Raw genomic sequence first — 21,620 nt, 5'->3', positions numbered from 1 at the left:
ATCATATTTCCGAAGTTGAGATGATTCATTGATCTGAGGATATTGTGGTTAATTGTTTTTGAAATGCTGTTTCTTGCAGCATGAAGTCAAATATGTTTTGAGAAATGCATGTGTGTGCTAGGTTAATCATCTGATTGGCATGATATGCAGACACTTGACTACTTCTTTTTAGGGGCTGAAGGTTAACAAAAGGTTAAGACGTTGACCACTCCCCATCCCGCAGAAGAGTGTCAGGGGAAACCTTTTGTGTGCATTTTCTTGGCTCTCAAAACAGCTATTCCAAAGCATCAGTAGTTCTCTTACACAACAGCCTAGTATGTGCAGGCTAGTTCCGCCTATTTGTATTTATTGTGTTTCTGTAAGGCACCAACAACGGACAAATGAGTTTCGTAGCACCCAGTTGCCTAACCTTCATTGTAAGACCTGCCCACTTCTTTTTATGTTAACATAATTTAATCTTTGCATGCATTGAGTCTTTGAGCCAAGGCAGAAATCGATTGGCCATGCCTCAAAGAACCTTCTTCCAGCAGTAATGGCACATTGTTTGAGTCTATTATGTAGTTGCTGTGATCATAGATATATCTGATATGATTATTGCTAAGATTAAATGTACAAGCAGCAGGAGAACACAATTCCTTTATTTCAAATCTTTTGGGCATATAGTTAGGACATGCACCACTGCTTGACCACACCATCTCCCCAAAAGAACTGTTTAGACCCTGGCTCAGCCTTGTTGTTTAATTTGGGTGCATTTTTTTTGTAACAGGCTTCTTCAGAAAAGCAAGTTGAAAGAAGCCAACAATCACGTGATTCGGGACAGCCTTATAAGGGATCTTGCCAAAGTTAACTTTGGCCATCATGAAATGAAGCAGAAAAAGGAACAGCAGAAATTGGAGATTGGCAGGCTCACCAATATGATCAACCAAATAGAGGAAATCATGATGCAGCTCCGCAAGAAATATGAAAATGTCATTCAGGAAAGAAATGAAAGGTACTCTTTAAGATAGCCGCAAATGCCTGTAGCTTACTACATACTACATACTGCATACTGTACCATCTGAAATGCCATAGGATCATAATCTCTGTCATTCATTAAAGGGTTCACATCCTAGATGGTGACAAATAATGACACTTTTCTTTTTTAAACTTCTTGGCAGAGTTTGACAGTTAACCACAGCGCCCCAATGAACATGTTGTCCATCCTCATCCGAATAAATAGTAATACTAAACATAATAATGCAATTAATAGTATTACTAACAGTTGTTTTCGATTGAACGTTTTTCCACATCATTGGTCTTGTTACTCTGTGGACGAGTGACAAGAGTTACTATTGTACAGCTCAATGTTTTTCATTTCACAGACCCCAAAATAACTGGGAGCTGTGTACGACCCAGCAAGATTTGAACCTGTGGTGCGTGGGTTGTTTATATATCTGAGTAGCAAGTGCTTGCCATGCAAAGCTGACTTGTTAGGAGTGGTCTAAGCTAAATTCACATACTGTCTAGAAACATGTCCAAGTTTGTCCAAATTAAAGCGAAATATACATTTTATCACAAAGCAACTCCTGTCCTGCTCGCTCATCAGCTTGTACATTATGCCTATGTGTGCTGTCATCAAGGATAGCGGGGCCTCCTTCATTAATACATTAGCTATACCCAAATTCTATTTGACAATATTAACAGCCCATGGAATCCATTACCACAATACTTGACTCCCCACACCTGAAAGAGGAACATCAAGTCACAGCATAACATCATTTTCTTCCATAACCATTTCCATTCTATTGGCACTATAAAAAACATGTCTTCCCCTTTAAACCCGGAAGTTGGAACTATGCATTAATGGCAACCTTCCCGGTCCTGTCGCCCATGACGAAATCCTGTGTTTCACAATCAAACCATAACCCCTGCATGCCCAATCGCATTCGAAGATTTGCCATCTCCACCCAGCTCCAACTCCTGAAGACGGTAACCCACATCTTCTGGTCCATGGTACATGCAATATCCCTCACCAGAATTGCCTATATCATTGCCATGCTGGCCTGCCTCTTGAAATCCACACTACCCCACCCAAATCTATCCTCAATTAAGTGCAGCTGTCATATTACAGGCAGCCTGGTGACACTTTATTATTTTCCTCCTGAAAATATGACATTCAGATTAAACACTTAGAATCCCAGGGCGTGACCATACACGTTGCAGTGTAGCCGCTCTACTGCCAAGGATGTGGATGAAAACATTCTCACAGCATTAAAAAGAATGGCGGCTGCAGCATTGCAACACGTTATTGCATTGGAATGGTTTATCTGTCTACTACAAAGTAAAGTAATCCACTTCAACAACAGACTCCATATTTTTAGCAGTGCCAACTCCAGGTGTGCCAAACCATTGTTCTGGCTACAGATTAAGGATATGTAAACTAGTCCTCTTTGAGAACCCACCTTACATCTGGAAGTCCCTCTATGCCAAAATATCTCCCTAACTATCCCTTTTTTCCTTAGTTCGGACTGTCTGATATTTTCATGCCCCAACTCTTACATAACATTTTCTTTCTTAGCTTAACAAAATAATTGTGGAGTACTACCATCATGAAGCTGCTGTACATAGGTATCCTCAGTGCTCAACTTGATTTATGTTTTTCTATAAAGTAAAACAAAAAAAAACGTGGTATGTTGTTTTTAAGTACTTTTGAAAGGAATATGTGTCAGCATGATAATCCTGAGTATGATTTGCAGTAAAGTAGACCCTTTAATGAAAGTATTAATATATTTTTTAACTTCTGCCATATTTCTCAGTGAAACTTGACATCTGTCATACAGTATTTTAGACTTTTTTAAGCATCTGTTTTAATTAGGCTGACCTCTTCAATTTTGGCAACCGGCCTTGTACCCATACTACAGAAAATGACATCAAAGTAGTGTCAGGGGCTTGCAGGCAGAGACGTGCCCACAAAGCCAATAGGAGAAAAGTGCACAAGAGACAGGAGTGTAACGAGTCCTGCAGATAAGAATGTATAGGCACTAACTACAGACATGCAACAAAGGCAGTGAACAGAAAGGGGCACGGAGTATACGTGAGACCAACATGCTAGGTTCCCACTTAGGGTGCACACAGAATGGGTCGGGAGAAATTCTAGCCTTATGAGCTGGTTACTATTACAGGGCACCACACTGAATGCTCACGGAAAGGAGCAACAGGAGTGGGTGTCTGTGTCTGGACCCTAAGGCATGAACAAGAGATGGTACTTGCAAGACTGAAACCTGTACGGGCCAGCAGGAACTAAACAGTGACTGCCTCCTGGAGAACAATGTTAATATTATGGCACAAGGTACCATACTGAAACGTGACCAAAAAAAAGGAGCAGAGATTGCCTGCTGGGAAACCCAGCAGCCAAACTCTTAACAAAGGAATTACACAAACACAAGTGAGGACAAGAGCAGTAACATAAATATCTGGGGGGAAAAATAGGAAGTCCAAGTGAGCACGGTTCAGGACAGAGAACTGAAAGAAAAAGGAAAAGCAAGAACATAGGAATCTAAGTGCCGTGGTACAGGAGACTGGAACTGCAGACTAGAAACTAAGGATCAGAATCAAGGAACAGCAGACAGAATTATAGACCAGCAACAAGAAAACCCAGGATTAGTATAACAAGGACTGAACTGCAGACTGGTAGCAAGGAGCTGTAACTATGGATTGGAATAAGGCAGGACTGCGGATAGATGACAAGGAAACTCAGGACTGGAATCCAGGAAGCTAAACCAAGGTAACACAAACTATGTGCACAGAATAAGGAACTGCAGGCAGGGAACAAGGTAATTTGTGGTAGAGAGCAAGGGGCTGCATGCAGGGGAGAATGGCTGCAGTTCAGGAAGCACAGAGGTGCGGGGCAGAAGGCAGGGGGTTGCAGGCGGAGTAGCAGGACTGCAAGGCAGAGAGCACAGGGCACTGGAACAGGAACAGGTCCTGGAAGCAACAGGTCGCAGCAGAAATACAAGGATCAAAGCACAAAGGGCTGGGAGCGAACTTAATGCAAGAGTCCTGTGCTACTGCAGGCAGCTACTTAAATACTGCCCTTCCCTGTGCTGAAGCAGGCTCATTAGCAGCACCTGAAGGTAATCTGCCTACTCCCTCTCTGGTCCTGGGAAAGTGAAAGCAGCACTGGCTTATGGGGATTGTAGTTCTGGGACTGCTGCATAAGAATATCTGGGAATGAGAACTGCCACAAGGTGCATTGTGGGATATGTAGTTTGTGAAATTAAATACGTAAGTTTAAAAGTCTTGCAAATGGAAAGTAAAGACAAAAATATGAATAGGTAGTGTTCGGGGAGGTTTATGGTAATGAATGAGTCCCATATAGTCCAAAATGAGTGCCAATTGGTGCTCCAGTGATAGTCGTGACAAGAACAGAAAGTGCTGTATATGCATATACTATAGTAGTAAAAGTGGAAAATTAAGGTTGCATTTTCTTTCACTTCCGTCAAAACGTTTTAATACTTGCCAATCCTGCCCTACAAACAGAGATTCCTAAATCTTGCATTCCATTATCGTATATACCTGCTAAACGTGTCCTTATGTTCACTACATTTACCAATACTACTGAATCCACTACTGGTGATCGTTCTCTAATGCTATTATTATTATTTGCTAGTAGAACTACTAATGACCCTGCCACTTGTAGTAACATTACCTTCATTAAAACGAATAGCAATATGACCCCTGCTGCTAGTTGCATAGTTACTGATGCTTCTGCTGCTACTAGTAGTGGTTTGGGATCTAAATGATTACTATGCAGCATGAAAAAATAGCGAATCCGAAAGAATATTGAATTCCAAAATTGGGCTGCGCAGTGATCACGCAGTGATCACATGCATCACTTTCCCAGCATCGCGCATCCCCCCAAACTGCCTCCAACTTACCTTTTTGGTGGCACACACAGAAGTGTGCTGCTGACTCTCCTCTTTCCCTGCGCCGTCAGTTCCCTCCTGCAGGGTAACTTTTTAATTTTTTTTTCTTTTTTCTTTTTCTCTTTATTGTCCCCCCGCTTCCAATGGTCATGGAAGCGGGGACACCGGGGCACCCCCGCAAACCCTGATCCCCATGTTCGGCATTATGGGCTTTGATTTCTTTTTTCAAGCCAAATGCGGCATTCTGCATTTTTTCATTTATTTCATTGAATACCGTGTTCTGTCTATCACTAGTATTGCTGCTATTTCTACTGATGCAAATACTAAGGAAGCATTACTTCTGACCCTGCTATTTAGGCTACTTTTAACACTACTTCTACTAGAGGTCTGCTGCTACTAATACAAGTGTTACGACTACTGGTAGTATTACTGTCACTGTTGGTCTGGCTAGTTTTTAAAGTCATTTATCTATTACGCTTCGGTTCTTGTCTTGATCTTTTCACAAATTATTACAAGTCCAACATTTACAACAACAAAAAAAGAAAACACATTAGCGAGAAAAAGAAATAAAATCAACATATAAAACATATCTTGGATAGAATCATATAAAATCTGCACAGAAGTACAGTCAAAACCTGATAAATATAAAACCTTAATTAGAATTAGAATTAATTCTAAAAGGAACTTATAAAAGCATGCCACCACATAACCCAACATAGTCGCATACCAATAGAACATACTAAGAAGTTAAAACATAGATCGATCTGTTACAATCAGTTCCTAAATAGTTATCTACCTAAATGAGAGAAAGGGAGGAGAAGGAACATAACCCAAGTTCTTCATGTTATATCGACAAACAGATCTAAAGAGGAGAATTTGCCAAAATTACAAATATACATAGGACAGATAAGTCTCATAATAAGCAACAGTTAAAAGATCTTATCAGATTTATTTTACATGAAATTTGAGGACCATCGAGCATATTCATTCAAATCTTAGTAGCCTTAAAAGGTAGAAAGAATTTGCTGAGATATTTCAATCTTAACTCACCTATGGCAGAGCACTCTATTGCCAAATGGAATAAAGAAGATACCAATACCGTAAGTTTGCAGAAATGACAGAACCTTTCCTGATGCGGGATATCATTCCTAGCGCCAATAATTTCATTGGACGGCAGAGGGTTAAGCCGTGTTTTTAGAAAGTGTCTTCTTCAGCCAGCATCAGGAAATTTCAATAGATATTGTGGAAGTTTGAATAAAGGTTTGCCTTCTAAAATAACATAATGCCGGTACGAAAGCTGATGGCACTCAATAATAGTTTGTACTCAATCCATTTCCCATATCTTTTTCTTTACCATACCCGGATTCTCTTGAAGCAGATTTCAGGAAGCACCCACTCGCTCTAAATTTTCCAGACTGTAACCACGCCACACATTTAATGCCTCCACACTTTGATTGTCTAAGACCCTCTTAATTATCTGTTGAAGTGATGATTCTGGCGCTCTGTATATCTTTTGCATTCGCACAGGGCTTTCCAAGTCGTTACAGCATACAGCAAAAGCAGGTCCAGTTCAAAATGCAACAATGCTGCTGGAGTGCCCAAGGGCAGACCTAAGCAGTGTTTCCAACATAGGCTCTCAAAAGAGCACCACTTCCTCTTAGGTCATATAAGCAAGATTTTTATCCTGTAAGTCAACACCGGAACAACTTTAGCTTAAAAAAATGTAATTTGGGGCAAAGCAGAACATTTTCCATAGCACCAATTTATCAATTTTGCTTGGTTTATCAGTTTTTTTAACTAATGTTTGCTTTGTAAATTGGTCTAGCTCAGACAGGCCAGGGGAGTTCGATATTAAAAAGCCCAAATAGACACATTCCGACACTATCTCAGGAGGATAGTTCAGGGGCTACGCGCTCACCTTGGAAGCAAGACGATGTAGTGCAACACAGGTTCGATCCCCGGGTCCGCACTTTAAAACCTCTGGGTATTAAGCGCGTTATAAATAACCAATTACAATTACAAAATTCCAATCTCCAGTGTTTCATTTTCTACAGTACATTTAAAGAATTTTTTTTTTTTTTTTTACTTGTATTTAATCATTAAATGATTTGTACAAGAGCGCTTTCTGGACTGAATGAAAGCCTTTCTAATGTTGCCTGATAGATGATTCAAGCCTTGCGCTTTACTTCCTTGTCAGTGCATCTAGATCCTAATTTCCGGAGTAAGTTTTGTTCTTTCCAAAGCTAGGTTTAAAAGTTTAGCGGTCGCCATGTGCCATCGAGTCTTTTCGCCTGTGATTAGGCGGTTCCACCAAATATCTTCATTCCCTACAAATGATGTAGCCGTCAGGGGGATGAAGTAGGTGCTCCTGGCCTGGTGAAGAGCTGGGCATCTTATCAATAGATGTTTTATAGATTCAGAGTCATCTGGATTTGCACATAGTCTGCAGGGTGGTTTCTCCAAACCCGCTCTTATCGCTAAGATTTCTCCGGTCGGTAAGGCATTTAGACAAGCTCTTAAAAGGGTTCTCGTCAGTCGCTTGTCGGGATATTTTTTACAGTACGCCATTGGTTCTTTTAGTTTGTTGGAATTCAAAGGAAGGTGTACTAGGAGTTTGCACGATGAAGCTAAATCAATCGTATTGATCCAGTCCCAACATTCAAGTTTTTTTTTTATCCTTGTTGGATTTTCTTTGAGTTCTGCTTCAGTACATGCTATTTGCTGTAGTTTTTGTTTTTGATCCGCGGCCCACTGATTCATAGTTTGATTTGCTCCTTTTTCCAGTTCTGCTGCCATTATTTGGTAGATTTTAAGACTCTCAGGGTGAATGATTTTCCTGTATAGTTGCAGAGAACTATGATCCACTACGGCCTTCAGAGAGAGTAGGCCAAGCTCCCGCCTGATTGGGGCAATCGGCGTTGAATTTGGAAGACCCAAGACGGCTCTCCATATATGGCCTTCCAATTTTTGCCAGATTGAAGGCGGAATGGAGGGTGTGGCATCCATGCCATAAGTCAGTGATGGAACAATCTTAGCTTTATAGTAGCTTATAGCGGGTTGAAGTGAGAACTTTCCATATTTCCGATCAACCATTCTTAACTGTGCTGTGATATTTTTAGTTTTCGCCCATAAAATGGTTTGCATACTTCTAGATTTCTTCGAAGTATCCAGGTGGACACCCAGATATTTAAATGAGTCTACCACTTCAATTTGTGTTCCGTTGAGATGCCAGTGAAACCTCTCCTTTTTTTTGGTGGCAGTTTTTTGTAAGATCAATATCTTGATCTCCAGGTTATTTTCTTGTGTGCATGTTGACAGATTATCCAGTTGGCGCTGGAGACCCACCTGGGTTAGATCAAGTAGAATTAGGTCATCAGCGTACAGCAGTCTTGGGATCGGTGTCACACCTATCTTAGGTGGAAATGTTCTGATGTTATTTTGACTATCCTTAAAATCTCCCAAGAAAGATATAAACAACGCCGGGGCCAAAGGGCAGCCTTGCTTTACCCCACGACATGTTGGGATGGATTTAAATAAGAGGCCTACGTTGTTTAGGCGGACTCTTATACATGTGTCGGTATGAAGGCTAACTATGGGTTCCAAGATTTCATTTGGACAGTCCCAGGTCTTCAATTTTACCCAGAGTTTCTGCCTATCCACTCGATCAAAGGCCTGAGATAGGCCGACAAAAGCAAGAAAAATTCGAGGACCACCAGTCAGAACTTTTTCTTTGAGTAACGTCAAACACATGATGTTTGCGCTGGTGCTTGCGTTCTTCTGGAAACCAGTCTGTAAAGGATCAAAACAAATTGCTGAGAGCGCCCATTTCCGAAAGTGAGACAGAAGCATGGAGGCGAAGATCTTTCCGATGACGTCCAAGAGAGCTATCGGCCTGTAATTCGCAGGGTCCGCTCTTGATCTACTTTTGAAAATAGGGACGATCAAAGCTTTTGACCATGAATCCGGCACTGTTCTTTGTTCTCTGCATAGATTGAAGATTGCACTGATGAGGTTAGACCACTCGTCTGGATGTTCCTTTAAGTTGCAGTTTGCTAGGCCATCCGGCCCCGCAGCTCTTGATGAATTTAATTTCATTATCGTGAGTTTGATGTCACTCACGTCAGATAAATCCACCCATGGTGAATCCACCTCTCTAATAAACGCATCCTTGTTTTCTTCCGGTTGATGGAACAGCATCGAGAAGTGTGCATTCCAGGTTACCTCAGGAACTGGATTTATCATATGTGAATTTGATGTCTTGTTTGATTTATTTATCAATGTCCAGAAGTCACGAGACTTTTTGTTAGCTAATGCCTTCAGCATCTCCTCTGCGTCAGCTTGATATAGCAGGTTTCTTGAGTGTTTCAACCATTGTTTGTAGTTTCTGGTTTCCACTTTTAGGATATCCCAAAGTGATGAAAGATTTGAGATTTTAGCTTCTCTTCTTTTTTTCCGTAGAGCTCTACGCTTTAAAACCAGCGTTGCGTTATATTCGTGAGTGTGCTGAGTCAAGTGGAAATTCAGTGGTTTTCTTGGCTTCTTGAAGGCCACAAGAAGAGGAATGTAGCTTGATCTGGCCACATCATCTTGCACTGTCCGATCCGAGATTAGGGTTGTAAACTGAGCTTTCAGTTTGGAGACATCTGAAGCAATTAAAGAATTTCACCCTATGCTTATTTGTTAGTCGCATCATCATAATTTTGGTTTTATTTATATTGATATTCAGGTTATTGTCTTGTGCATATTTAAATAATGTGTTAATTTGATGCTACAAACCAACTGCGTTTGGTCAAAGAATATGAGATGGTCCGCATATAGCAGATTGTGTATTACACATCAGTCCAGTTTTGGGGGGAAAGCGCGTGCCATAGCCAGGGATTTGCCTAAATCTGCGATAATAATATTTAGAAGAATAGGGGTAAAGAGGTAGCCTTGCTTTAAGCCACAATATGTCTTAACAGAGGTAGAAAGCTGACCTCCGACGTTCAATCTAATTTTTATGGCAGTGTCATTTTAAAGTTCCCTAATAATGGCAATTAGCGGCGGAGGACAGCCCCAGTTTTGCAACTTAGTCCAAAGCAGAGGACGAATTACACTATCGAATGGCATCGAAAAGTCCACACAACAAATAAACAAGCACCTTTAGCCTCATATGTTGCCAACAATCCAAGATGTTATTCCTACTCGCCCAGTCTCTGACGTTTTCATCTGTTATCGTGGAAAAAACGTTGTCCGGAACATCGAGCAAAGCAATTGGTCTGTAATTGTTGGGTGAGCAGCGGCCTCCTTTTTTAAAGATCTGTATAATGACCAAGGTTTTCCAAGAGGGGGGAATTGATCCAGTAATGTTGATAGTGTCAAAAACCCAATATAATATGTTCGCCCAAAAAGTAGGGTTGTCGAGAAGTGCTCAGTATTAATAGGAGCATAGATGTTAAAATAAAAACTCACCCAATCCACCTCCGTGATCAGGCTAATCTGAGCCTGGGATAGGGGATTTAGTAGCTTTTTTATAATTCTCCAACAAGCGCTTGAGTTAGTGTTTCCCAGGCTTTTGATTTTTTTGGCATCTTTCTGAGCCATGATTTGCCGGTGCTGACAAATTTAATAGTTGTTTCTCCTTTGTATAGCTTTATTGGCTTGCAGCCAAGTTTTTGGAGGTGCTGATTTCAGTGCATGTAGGGACTTTCTAACATTTATTTTTTTAACTTTAACCTCCTTATCAAACCCATGGCATTGACGTCTTTGGTTTCCCTAATCTATTATACAGGGTTTCAACTAGTACTTCATAGCAATGATCAAAAACTGCTAAAGTACAAGAAAGGCTTGGAACATAAGTGGCGACATCTCTTCCTTCCCACTGAAAAGGATCTCGCAGTTAACCATAACAGGCAGTGGTCACTCTGGTTGAGTGCAAAGACAAACACTCAGGAAAAAGATTTCCCTAAATAAATATTGAATCAAAGGTTGAAGCGAGACCATTCGCCTTTCAAGTAGCTCTACTCTGGATATCCCCTTGAGCGTTGCCATTCACCCTTCTGAGATTCCATACCTCCACCAAATTCAACCAGACCTTTCCTCGTTGCCTGGCAGTTTGCTGGTAAACTGACAATGACGCCATGGGACTCGGGTCTGTAAGACAGCAACTGTTGAAGTCTTGTTACGCTCACCTGGTTCCCACAGATGCGTCGATCTGAACTGGACAGCTGCGGTCTCCACCAATGTGACACGTAGGGCCGAGATGACGGACTGGACTGGCCCACCTAGCTTCGTTTGCTTGGCCCTTAGGAATATTCTTCTGCAAATGGAGAAAGGGAATTAACCACCCGTGGAGTTGAGCGTAAATGCCCCCACCCCCGCTGTTCTCCCCAGTGATCACCTTTGATGTCCCCTCTTATAGTCTCACCTGATGGTTTGAAAAGATGAGCTCTCCATCCTGCATTGAGCGCAGGGGCGCGTTGATAACCAGTTGCTTCACTGGCTCGAAGGAATTGGTGAGTTCCAGAACAATATTGACTCCGAAAAGTATGTAGTTCGTAAGAGTTCACATGTCTGACTTTCACTCTTGTCCGATTCCTTGCAGTTTGCAACTTGACCCCAGCGAAGAGTTCCTCGTGGTAGCTGACAAAGTTCAGGTAAGGATTTGGCTTATCCTACACAGTTCTATAAAATAAGGCCAGAATGTAACCTGTTACTTGCTCCCTTATTCAGGTGTGGAGAGAAAATATGAAGTTCGGGGAATAATGCCTCTGGCGGTAAAATTAGGTAAGTCTATTGCGGTGAGAAGAGTTCCCCTTGTTTGTCCCTTTGTCTCACCTTGTTGTCCTTTTGTTCCCCTTAGGGGCCGGGGTACGGCGAGGGTGCAATGGAGACTGCACCGACCCGTGAAGAGGAATAGTACCCCCGACGGTAATCAGGTGAGTTTATGGGGGTAGTTACTATTGCCTCTGTTTATTCCCTTGGCTCACCTTTGCTGTTCTTGCGTTCCCCTTAGGTGCCAGAGTGCGGCGGGAACGTGTAGAAGGATGCGGTGGATCGTGAGGATGCTGCGGAGGCCGGTGAGTTCAGGCGAGGCGGCGCGCGTAAAATGCTTCTTTCTTCCAGCCCGAAGGCGCGGTGGATCCGGAATTCAGGTAAGGATCGAAGGTTTTGCTCTTATTCTAACCTTTTCTCCTTCTGTTCCTTCCTTTTTCTAGGAGCTGCAGACTCGAGGCGGGCGTGGCAGAAGACTGGATGCAGGCTTGCAGACACAGTGAGCGTTACGCTGCTGGGTGCAGAATAACGCGAAGCGTGTGCTGCTCTTCGGGCGTGGTTTAAATAGCCTCCAAAGTAGTCCCAGGTAAGTATTCCTCCCCAGCCCCACCCGAGTAAAAAATAGTCCCTAGGTAAAATAGTCCCTTCTAAGCCTCATTGCAGCATGGTCTGCATCAGGTAAGTTCCACTCTATGAGACTGGCGCCTATGGTGCCAGGACTGACTCTCCATATGAGCCTGGCACCATAGGCGCCAGGACCGCACCCAAACAGCCCCTAGCAGGGGTTTTTTGGGCTTGCTCAAAATAACGTGATGCCTGCTTCCGGGGTTGCTGGACCTGGTCTGGTTCCCCGGGGGTAGGCATCATGATAGTCTCCCCCCATTATGATCTCTTGAACACCCAAAGCATCATGGCTGTAATGAAGAATTTCTTTGAGCCAGTCGATCATTTTGTTAAGAGGGGGGTCCTCCTGAATGCGAATATACATTCAGTAGTAAGGTAGGGGGCATATTCCCATAAAAAGAGAAATCCCAATCTAATTTAATCGCTTGGATCCCTGGGTCGGGAGACTTCAACTTGTGTGCCTCAAGACCATTCCCTGAGAGCACTCTACAAAGTAAGCCACCTGCTGGACAGCCCTTGTTCTTTTTTTAATGCAGAGACTAGGAATAATTTAAATCCATCTAACATGTTTTTTTTAATAACCATGTTTCTGAGAGCAGAAAAAGATCTGCTTATTTAAGATTTACATTTGATATGATATGATAGGTTATGTATAACGCGCTTAATACCCAGAAGTTTCTAAGCGGGGACCGATTGGATCGCTGCCCACAATTGCAATATCACCTGCAAAGCCCCCCAACCTCTCCTATGGACTGACCATCTCCTCATTTCATTTGACATTAGCATTAACAACCAGAACCCCAAACAGTGCCCCGCCGCACCAGCCTGTCTGACCAGAAACAAGCGCAACATTACAGCGGAAACCCTTCCACCCCTGGTTCTCCCCATCCTAAATACGCTCCCTGCCACTACTGATCTCAACCTACTAGTCAGTACCTACAATGACGCCATGACCAAAGCCATTGATGCCGTTGCCCCACTAAAGCTATGCAAAGGCAAACCTAGAGCGCATCTGAACTCTTGGTACACACCTGAACTCAAATCACTTAGAAAAAAGAAAGCCAAGTTGGAAACCCTATAGAAAACAACTCCATCAGCTGAAAATAAATCCAATCTCATGACCATTTCCTCCCTTTACAAAAAGGAGATCATCCGCACCAAGAAGGAAGCCTACAACGTCAAAATAAATAACGCAGCTTCCTGCACTAAAGAACTCTTCACCATCCTAAAGGAGTTAGAAAATCCTAACCCTCCGATGGATACATCTGTGAAAGACAAACCTTGGTGCACAAGCATCCAAAATGCCCTTGCTAATAAAATTACTGGCCTCCAAACGAAAATTGAGACCAAGCGACTTCAACTTTCCAACAGCAACCCCTCCACCCCGAGCATATCTACCACCACTAATACCACCACTGGTTTCACATTCAAAAAGGTAACCATACCAGAAGTCCAAAAAATTATAACATCCCTCAAACCGTCAAATTGCAAAGGAGACAGCTGCCCCGCCCAGATCATCAAAGATGCAGCAGGAGACCTATTCCCCTTCATCTCCAACCTAATCAACCTATCCTTCTCCACCAACTCAGTACCCAATAACCTGAAACAATCTCTAGACCGAGCCATTCCCACTAATTACAGGCCTATCACTACGGTTCCATTCTTGCTAAAAATCCTTGATAGCCTATCTCAAAATTCAGGATTACTTGAAGACCAACCAACTGCTAGGATTGCGTCAATCTGCTTTCGACCTCAACATGGAACAGAAACCGCCCTTGTTGACCTTTACATAGGTGCCAACCATTCTATCATCAATAAACTACAGGTTCTCCAAAATAATGCGCTACGAGCAGCACTAAACATTTCTAGGCGTGAGCACATCTCTGCCACTCGAATCTCATGCAAATGGCTCTCCATTCAACAAGAAATTGACTTAAAAACCCTATGCCTTACTTACAAAGCCTTAAACCACCTTGCCCCTCCCTACCTCACAAGCAAATTCGCCATGAAGCCAGCCACCAGAATTACCAGATCCTCCAACACTCTATGCCTCACAGTGCCCAGATTCACCTCTAAAAGAGCCGGCGGTTCGAGTTTCACGGTCCTCGCCTCTCAACACCCTGCCTCTGAACATCAAACTGACCAAATCCTTCCAACTATTTAGGAAACTTGCCATTGGATGGTTACTGAATAATAACCAACCTTAGTCTGATTTAGCCCACTACAAATTGTATATATTGTACATGCATAAATGCCACAACTGTATGTCTAATTACCTCTGACTGTATATATTGTACATAACGTTACAAATGTATCATTGCAATTTTTATTTACTGTGCCTGTAACCTATCCTTAAGTGCCCATTTTCTCCCGGGTCTGGAGCGCTATATAAATAAAATAAACAAACAAACAAACCCGAGGATCGAACCTGTGTTGCTCCGCGTCGTCTTGCTTCCAAGGAAAGCACGTTGCCGCTGAGCTATCCTCCCAAGACAGGTTGAAATAGATGGGCGTGGCCTCGAGTGTTCCATACTAAAAATGTACATTGCGCAGTTGGAGAGTAGCTTCTACTTGGTCGAAATCGAGTGGGTATGAAGCACCCTTGCTAGCCACAACCAGTTATCCTGAGGTTCTACCTGTTGTGAATTAGACAAATTAGCCAACACTTGTCTGCCACTGTTGCCTAAATTGGTACAGGTGATCCTTGGGTTGTCCGCCTCGTCCTTCAACAACAAGGGGACAGTTACTTCACCATTACCCCAGGAAACTTTAGATTTATTCCCCTCAAGATGACATTCATGTAGGTCATATACCTGCGGCAGCAGATTACAAATGGCCTCTAGTAACTTTTTTATCACCAGCTTGGATTTTATAGAACTCTTTTTTAATTTATTTGAATTTGTAAAGTGCCAAACTGCCCTTGGGCATCGTGGGGCTATTAAGAAGGCTTACTTAGTTACATAGGTGCATTAGAAGGCATACATACATACATACATACATACATACATGTTGCTTTATACAGTTCCAATAAGTGCTTAACAATGGTTGCATAAATTGGTGGGCAAGTATATGTTGCCAGCCACCTCTTACACGACAGCAGCTACATAAAGTTGCGAGGTCATCATCGGTAACCAAGAGCATGGTGCCAGCCACATGTTGCATGGTGGCAGCTACAAACCGTTGTGTGGTCAAAATGAGTATGCATATACAGGTGCCAACCAAAAAGCTGCAAGGTGGCAACAACACATATATGCGTGGTCAGGGTCAATGGATAAGTGCCTGGTGCCTGGCACAGGATACAGAGGAGGCAAACTACACATGAATGCATGGTTAATGTTAACATAGCATAGCATGGGGCCAGTCCCATATTGGAGGATGGCAAGTGCATACTAGTACATAGGTTTCAAATCAATGGGCAACAATGAGGAGCAAATCTCAAGGTATGTCAGGCAGCTACAGACCCTTACTGGGGTGGGAGGAGAGGGGGTGGCAGAGGCAACCAACAGGGGGTGGGGGCGAGTGCAGTCATACTGGAGACAGCGGAGGGTTGGGGGGTTATTACAGACACACAGGCGACTGGCGTACAGTGGTGGACAGGGGTAGGCAGGGCCTTTGTTGTGGCCTTAGGTGGATGGCTGGCTCCCGCCTCCCGGTTGCTCTCATTGGTTTAACAAGCCAAGTGCATCCAATGGGAGGGGGAGCTGGGCCAAACCACAAGGCCACAGCTCAGATGAAATAACAGTGCAGCCATGTTGGAAGGCACAGGCACAGTGAGGCAGCGGTGCAGGATTAGACACAAAAGGCACAAAAGTCACTGAACATTGATGCGGTCCTCAACAAAAACAATCCACGACGTGCGCAATGTAAAATTACAAATTTACATGCAGTTTTCTGTGAAAATGTGCCGCGCCACGTGCGCTCTGCACAAAGTCATTGGGCTTACCCTAGTTGTTCAAGGGGTGATGAAGAAAGCCCACAGGAGGCAGATGGACGCCTCTGCATCGACAGAGATCCTCTGAAGAAGTGGCAAGATTAAAGTCATCCCAAAACTCCACCCAGTCAATGTCATTAGTACTAATGTTCATTAAACTTGGCACTGACTGCAGCAGAGCCAGGGCATTAGCCCTGTTCATTATGACTTTGTCACGAACAATAGGCAGAGCTTCCAATTAAAGACAAGCCGTCTGCACATCTGGTTTTGAAGAATATTCTATGGAGGATTTTGATTCTTGCGCTGTCGCACTGTTGGCCCGTAAAGAAAGATTAAGCGGCAGAGCAAAGTCACTCACTTTTGTCCCCACCTCATTTTTTTATCAGTGAAGTAGACTTTCTTTGTATCATTCTCCACATTGGGAATAGATTTGCCTATCAAGGCCTGGTGACATTGTTCCAGTGTCAGAAAAGGAGGCTCAGTATCTGTTGCATGGGGTCTCATCATCGGCATCATGTTATGCGCCAGTATGGACATTTTCAGCCTGGGAGCCAAAACCGGGCCCACACGATGTTCAGGTTTCAAGCCTTTTTCCATGGTAGTCAATATATCCTCTTCATCGTCGTAAACCGAGATTTTCACCAGCATCACAGATATCGACCCAATTCCTTCTGACAGATCGTTAGGGCTAGTGACATCAACCAAAGCCTTGGAGGTCGAGGGACAGGCGATGAAAGGACCTTTTAGCCAAAGCTTTTTTACCTCTCCGGGGAGGAGTTGTAAGATCAGTTTCTTCATCCACGGCCAAGCCCTAGGAGGATGATGGAACAGGCAATGAGGGGTCCTTTTTTGCTGATGATTTTTTTAACGTCTCTTGGAAGAGGTTATAGCGCTCATATCTTCACCCACAGGGGACGATAAAAATCGTTAACATTTTCTAGATCCACTATTGAGGTTGGGGGTTGACTGATTTTTAGTTTTTTTTTCTTCTAATGTCCCTCCCTTCCCAGGCGTGTTGCCTGTTTTTTCTTCTGCTCATCAAAAATGGGGAAATAAAACTGCGTTCTCTTCCCTTTTCTCGCAGCAAAATTACTGAATCTGCAACCAAGAACAATTTTGCCTCGTTAGAAGTGACTGAAGATTTCTCAGGGTCTTCCAAGGCCTGTTAAAAGTTTTGAGCAAAGGCAATTGTATCCCGTGTTGGCCAGTGGTGTAGCACAAAATTTGGGGAGCCCCTTTCGAACCATGCTGAGAGCCCCCCCGCCCCTCCAAGTTCTTTAACGAAGCACATGGCATGCCACTCTCCGGGCCAGCCCGGACTACCACGTATGCGCAATGTCCATGATGATTATGCCACTGCAAGGGAATGCACTACTCGAGGTGAAAGAAGTAAATATGTATTTTAATCAAAGCTTAAATGTTTCATCTAGTGTAGAAAGAAGGGGGCGGTGCCTGGTCCCCAAATATACCAGACACCAGTGGTGGCTGGTGAGTTGTTTTATTGGAGGGTGTAAATATTTACCACAAGTATGTCAATAATGGGTTCAAATTGTGCATTACACAGCACACTTTCTTTGAAAAATTGGGTAAAATTCAAGAAAGTTTGCAGGGTATAGGGTAACTCATGAAAAAAATACAATAGATGCATGTCACCAAAGGTTCACAGGCGCATTTACCAATGCATTGTCATGTCGGTCCCTGCAATATATTTCAGTTTAAAAAACATTTTCATGCTGACTGTGCCCATATATTTCCATGCTGGCTACACCAAAATATGCCATTATTCCCATGTAAGAACATACTCATGTCCGCTTTGAGATGTTTTTTTTTATAGTATCATTACTGGCACTAGGCACAAAGCTGGCTCTCCCAATATATGCCAGTGCTCCTATGTAAGAACATACTCCCATTGGTTTGGCCATTAAAAGTGACATGTCACAATAAGAAAACATGTCCAAACTGGTTCCAGTGTAAGCCCATCTAGACCCATAAGAACACTTATCATGCTTGCTTCATCAGAGATGCAGTTAACCAAAAGTCATGCTACAGTAAGAAACAGATAGGCTGCTACACCTACAGTCTAGTGAGGTAATACTACTTATCATGCTTGCTTTATCAAAGATGCTGAGTAATAAATGGAAATCCACAGCAAGCAATGGCTAGACTGGCTGCACCAGAATGCAAGTCTAGCCAGATAATGACACACATTAACTTGGCTTTGCCTGCAAATACCAGTAAAACATGCAAAGTCAATAAAGGATGAGTGAAACACACACACACACACATTCTCTCTCTCTCTCTCCCCCTCTCTCCCTCTCTCCCTCTCTCCCTCTCTCTCTCTCTCTCTCTCTCTCTCTCTCTCTCAGGTCACTCACCCATAAATCTCCTCTGACACTCATTCACACTGCATTCAACACACAGGCATGCACCCAGAACATTCTGTGAGGGAGGCATGGTATCACAAGAGTTGAAAGTTTAGTTTCAAAACCTTTATTGATGATTTAAAAGGGATTGAAAAACTCCTATCCTGCCGTACAACTAAGATAGGCGTATTCTCGACTATCAAACAAAATGAAAATACAGTCCTAGTCAGTCCTTAGTTAAAATAAAATGGCCTATACTAATAATCCTAATGCCTTCCCTCTTTCGAATACAATAAATGTTTAAAGGGATGTGTAATGCAAAAAGGAAAATCAGTGTTCAAAAGAAATGTCAGTATGGCTGAGTAAACTGCTTTCCCCACGTTTTGTAGCACGGGGTAAGGTGGCACACTTGGCCCTTTGCAACACTCTCTGGCTTCGGACACAAGGATGCAGTTTGTTTCATGGACCAGGGCCCACTTGGGCTTCCACGTAAAGTCACTAGAGTGAACAATCGGAAAGGTAAGGGAGTCCTCTCATGTCAACCCCTTTCTTGTGGCAGGGAAAAAACTAGGCTGTCCCTCCCATTATCTTTTGAAGTTTCCTGACAGGGTCATAAGGAATAATTTTTTAAGGATTAGATTAAATCAGGTGCACTGTGGAGAAGTATTGGCAAGACGTCAGCAAGGAGATAAAGCTATAAAACTGTGCAATGTGTGCGAAACTCCATCAAACCAAACTTTAAGGCACTTATTGATGGAGTGTGAGGGAACATGGGCAGCTCAAAAGATGTTGTTTAGGAGATTTGTATCTCGCGAGGAAGGGATCATCGCAGAATATTTCTGGGATAGACTGGTCTCTGGACATAATGCCGCTCTAACAGCTTTGGTAATTCATGCCCTAAAGCTTTGTAAAATAATTGTTTCGTTTTTCTCGTACCGGCCACTGCAATTGGTGTAAGCTTTTATATTGAGTCTGTGTTATGTAGTTGTGAATAATGCATTTTTAGAGGTTGATTGTCTTTGTTCTACGATTTTTATGGAATGATGTATCATTTATTTGTTTTTCTTTTTACTTTTTTGTAAAGGTTCATGGTAGAACCGTATACAAATAAAATAAAAAAATAAAAAAGTAAAGTCACTAGTTTATCTGCTGCACCTCTCGGCTTTCTCTCACTTCAGCCCAGGTCACCTTTTAGCTTGCAATGGAGTTCAACAAAAGTTTGTTTCCTTCTGGTTACCACAATTCAGTACAGGCCTACCTCCACCGGGCTCAAACCTTTCAATCACAATTTGTTGGCATTCCCTTCCCCAAACTTCAATCACACCTTCAGAGGCTTCCCCCTGTCGGGCTCAGGGCAGGCCTCCTTTCATTTTCCTTCCGCTGTCGAAAACTTTTGAAACTGCAAGGCTTTTTCTCTTAAATCGGCATGGCCACTTCCACCTTCTTTCCTCAAATGTCACTTTTTCTCTCCTACACCAAGGCCCAGGGCCATCTTAAGCACTTTTGGGGCCCTGGGCACAGACATCTTTGGGGGCCCCCCTCCATCAAACCAAAGAAATTAAGTGATCAAGAATATCTGCCCCGCCTCCCCCTGCCACAATCACAACCCATAGGTTGATATGCTGCCTCACAGCATTAAACATGAGGATGTTTACTCCCTTTAAGTCCCCGTACCCTCTTCATTCATTCTTGCTCTAATCAGAATGATAAACAAGTGCCATTTGAAGGCCAACATGATCAGTCTACGAAGAGGTTACTTCTGTTCTAGCTTAGATCAAGGAGACTTTTTGTAAAAGGTACATGTAACCCAGATTAGACAGAAAACTCACATTTGCTGCCTCACAGAACGCAAACGTGCTCAAGCATGGATAGAGGAGACCAATTGGTAGGAAGGAGAAAGCTACACATACCATAGCATGGATAGTGAATGCAGATTAGAAGCTACCAAGAAGGTGTTTGTATCCAGACATACTGAGATTATAAGTAGGACATGGTTTTCAAATAGTGTTGCCATTAGAGATCAAAAGAAAAAAGTGCCTGTGGTGTGCAATATATCAATGCTCACTATTATAGTGGAAGCAACACTATAGCCAGTGAAACCATGAGTGAGGCTGTTTTGAAGATCATACCCTGAGAAGGAAATCTCTCTCTAAAAGGCTGACAATTTTGAAAGGTTTAGGGACCGGCAATTTCTAGAGGCTAGGCAATACAAGATTAAATTAGATGCATAGCATTACACACACTGGTTAAGGGGTGAATCTGAGATTTGTGCCAACTCTGCCATTTCTGCATTTGAACACTTTCATTACCAGTTCTTACCAAGAACTAAAATAACCTCATTTTATAAAACGGACTTGGAAAGTACACCAATCACATTACCAAACATGACAATTTTTAAAAACAAAATATTATAGAATTTTGTAACACAGAATGATGCTAGCTTCCTTCTCTCCATCATCAAGAGAAGTATATGTACCAACATACCATTCAGTGTGATTTAACAGATTTAATTTTGGTTGGTCTTTTGTATTTTAAAGCTTTACATAGTTCCAAAACACTGGCTTGTGATATTGTCATTTTTAAACGTGCAGAAAAATCTTTGACTTTTACAAAAATGTAAAGCGTTTTTTGTCAAACGAGCAGACTTTAAAATATGCTTGCCCGAGTCCTGCACCATCTGGTCCGCTCCCTTCTGTCTACCACCCCTTCCACTCAAATTGCCTACATAAGAAGATAGATCAAGTAATGGGCTAAATGATGCCACCAGCGTGGGAGGAGTTAAACTTCACAGTAGACAGTACAGTAATGTACGAGATATTAGATGATTTTACCAGGATCACTGTATTGTCTGCTGGCAAAGCCAGGAAACAAGCATTAATGCTTTGGTTCCAAAGTTGGATACTTATTCATCTCTTTGACTAACAGTTTATGCTCATTGTTGGAGGTGATTGCCTAGGTTTTACAACACCCCATCTGAACATACCAATTTCTAGACCTTCATCATAAGGATGACATGTTTGTTTTTATAGCAACCCCTATCTGGTG

The 21,620-nt window shown here is 42.6% G+C and overlaps 1 protein-coding gene across 1 annotated transcript in view; it reads left to right on the top strand.

Annotated features, from left to right (window-relative positions):
- Positions 1-21,620, top strand: part of CCDC146 (coiled-coil domain containing 146) — a 1,748,551-nt gene that overhangs the window by 1,199,294 nt on the left and 527,637 nt on the right. Inside the window, exon 16 of the mRNA XM_069628051.1 lies at positions 767-991. Coding sequence (XP_069484152.1) covers positions 767-991 — 225 coding nt within the window. The remainder of the gene's footprint in view (positions 1-766; positions 992-21,620) is intronic.

The sequence above is a fragment of the Ambystoma mexicanum genome, chromosome 12 (genome assembly GCF_040938575.1).
Source record: "Ambystoma mexicanum isolate Mex_15411 chromosome 12, UKY_AmexF1_1, whole genome shotgun sequence".
NCBI classification, from domain to species: domain Eukaryota; kingdom Metazoa; phylum Chordata; class Amphibia; order Caudata; family Ambystomatidae; genus Ambystoma; species Ambystoma mexicanum.
The sequence above is the reverse complement of the archived record's forward strand: the minus strand, read 5'-3'. Positions and strand labels throughout refer to the sequence as shown.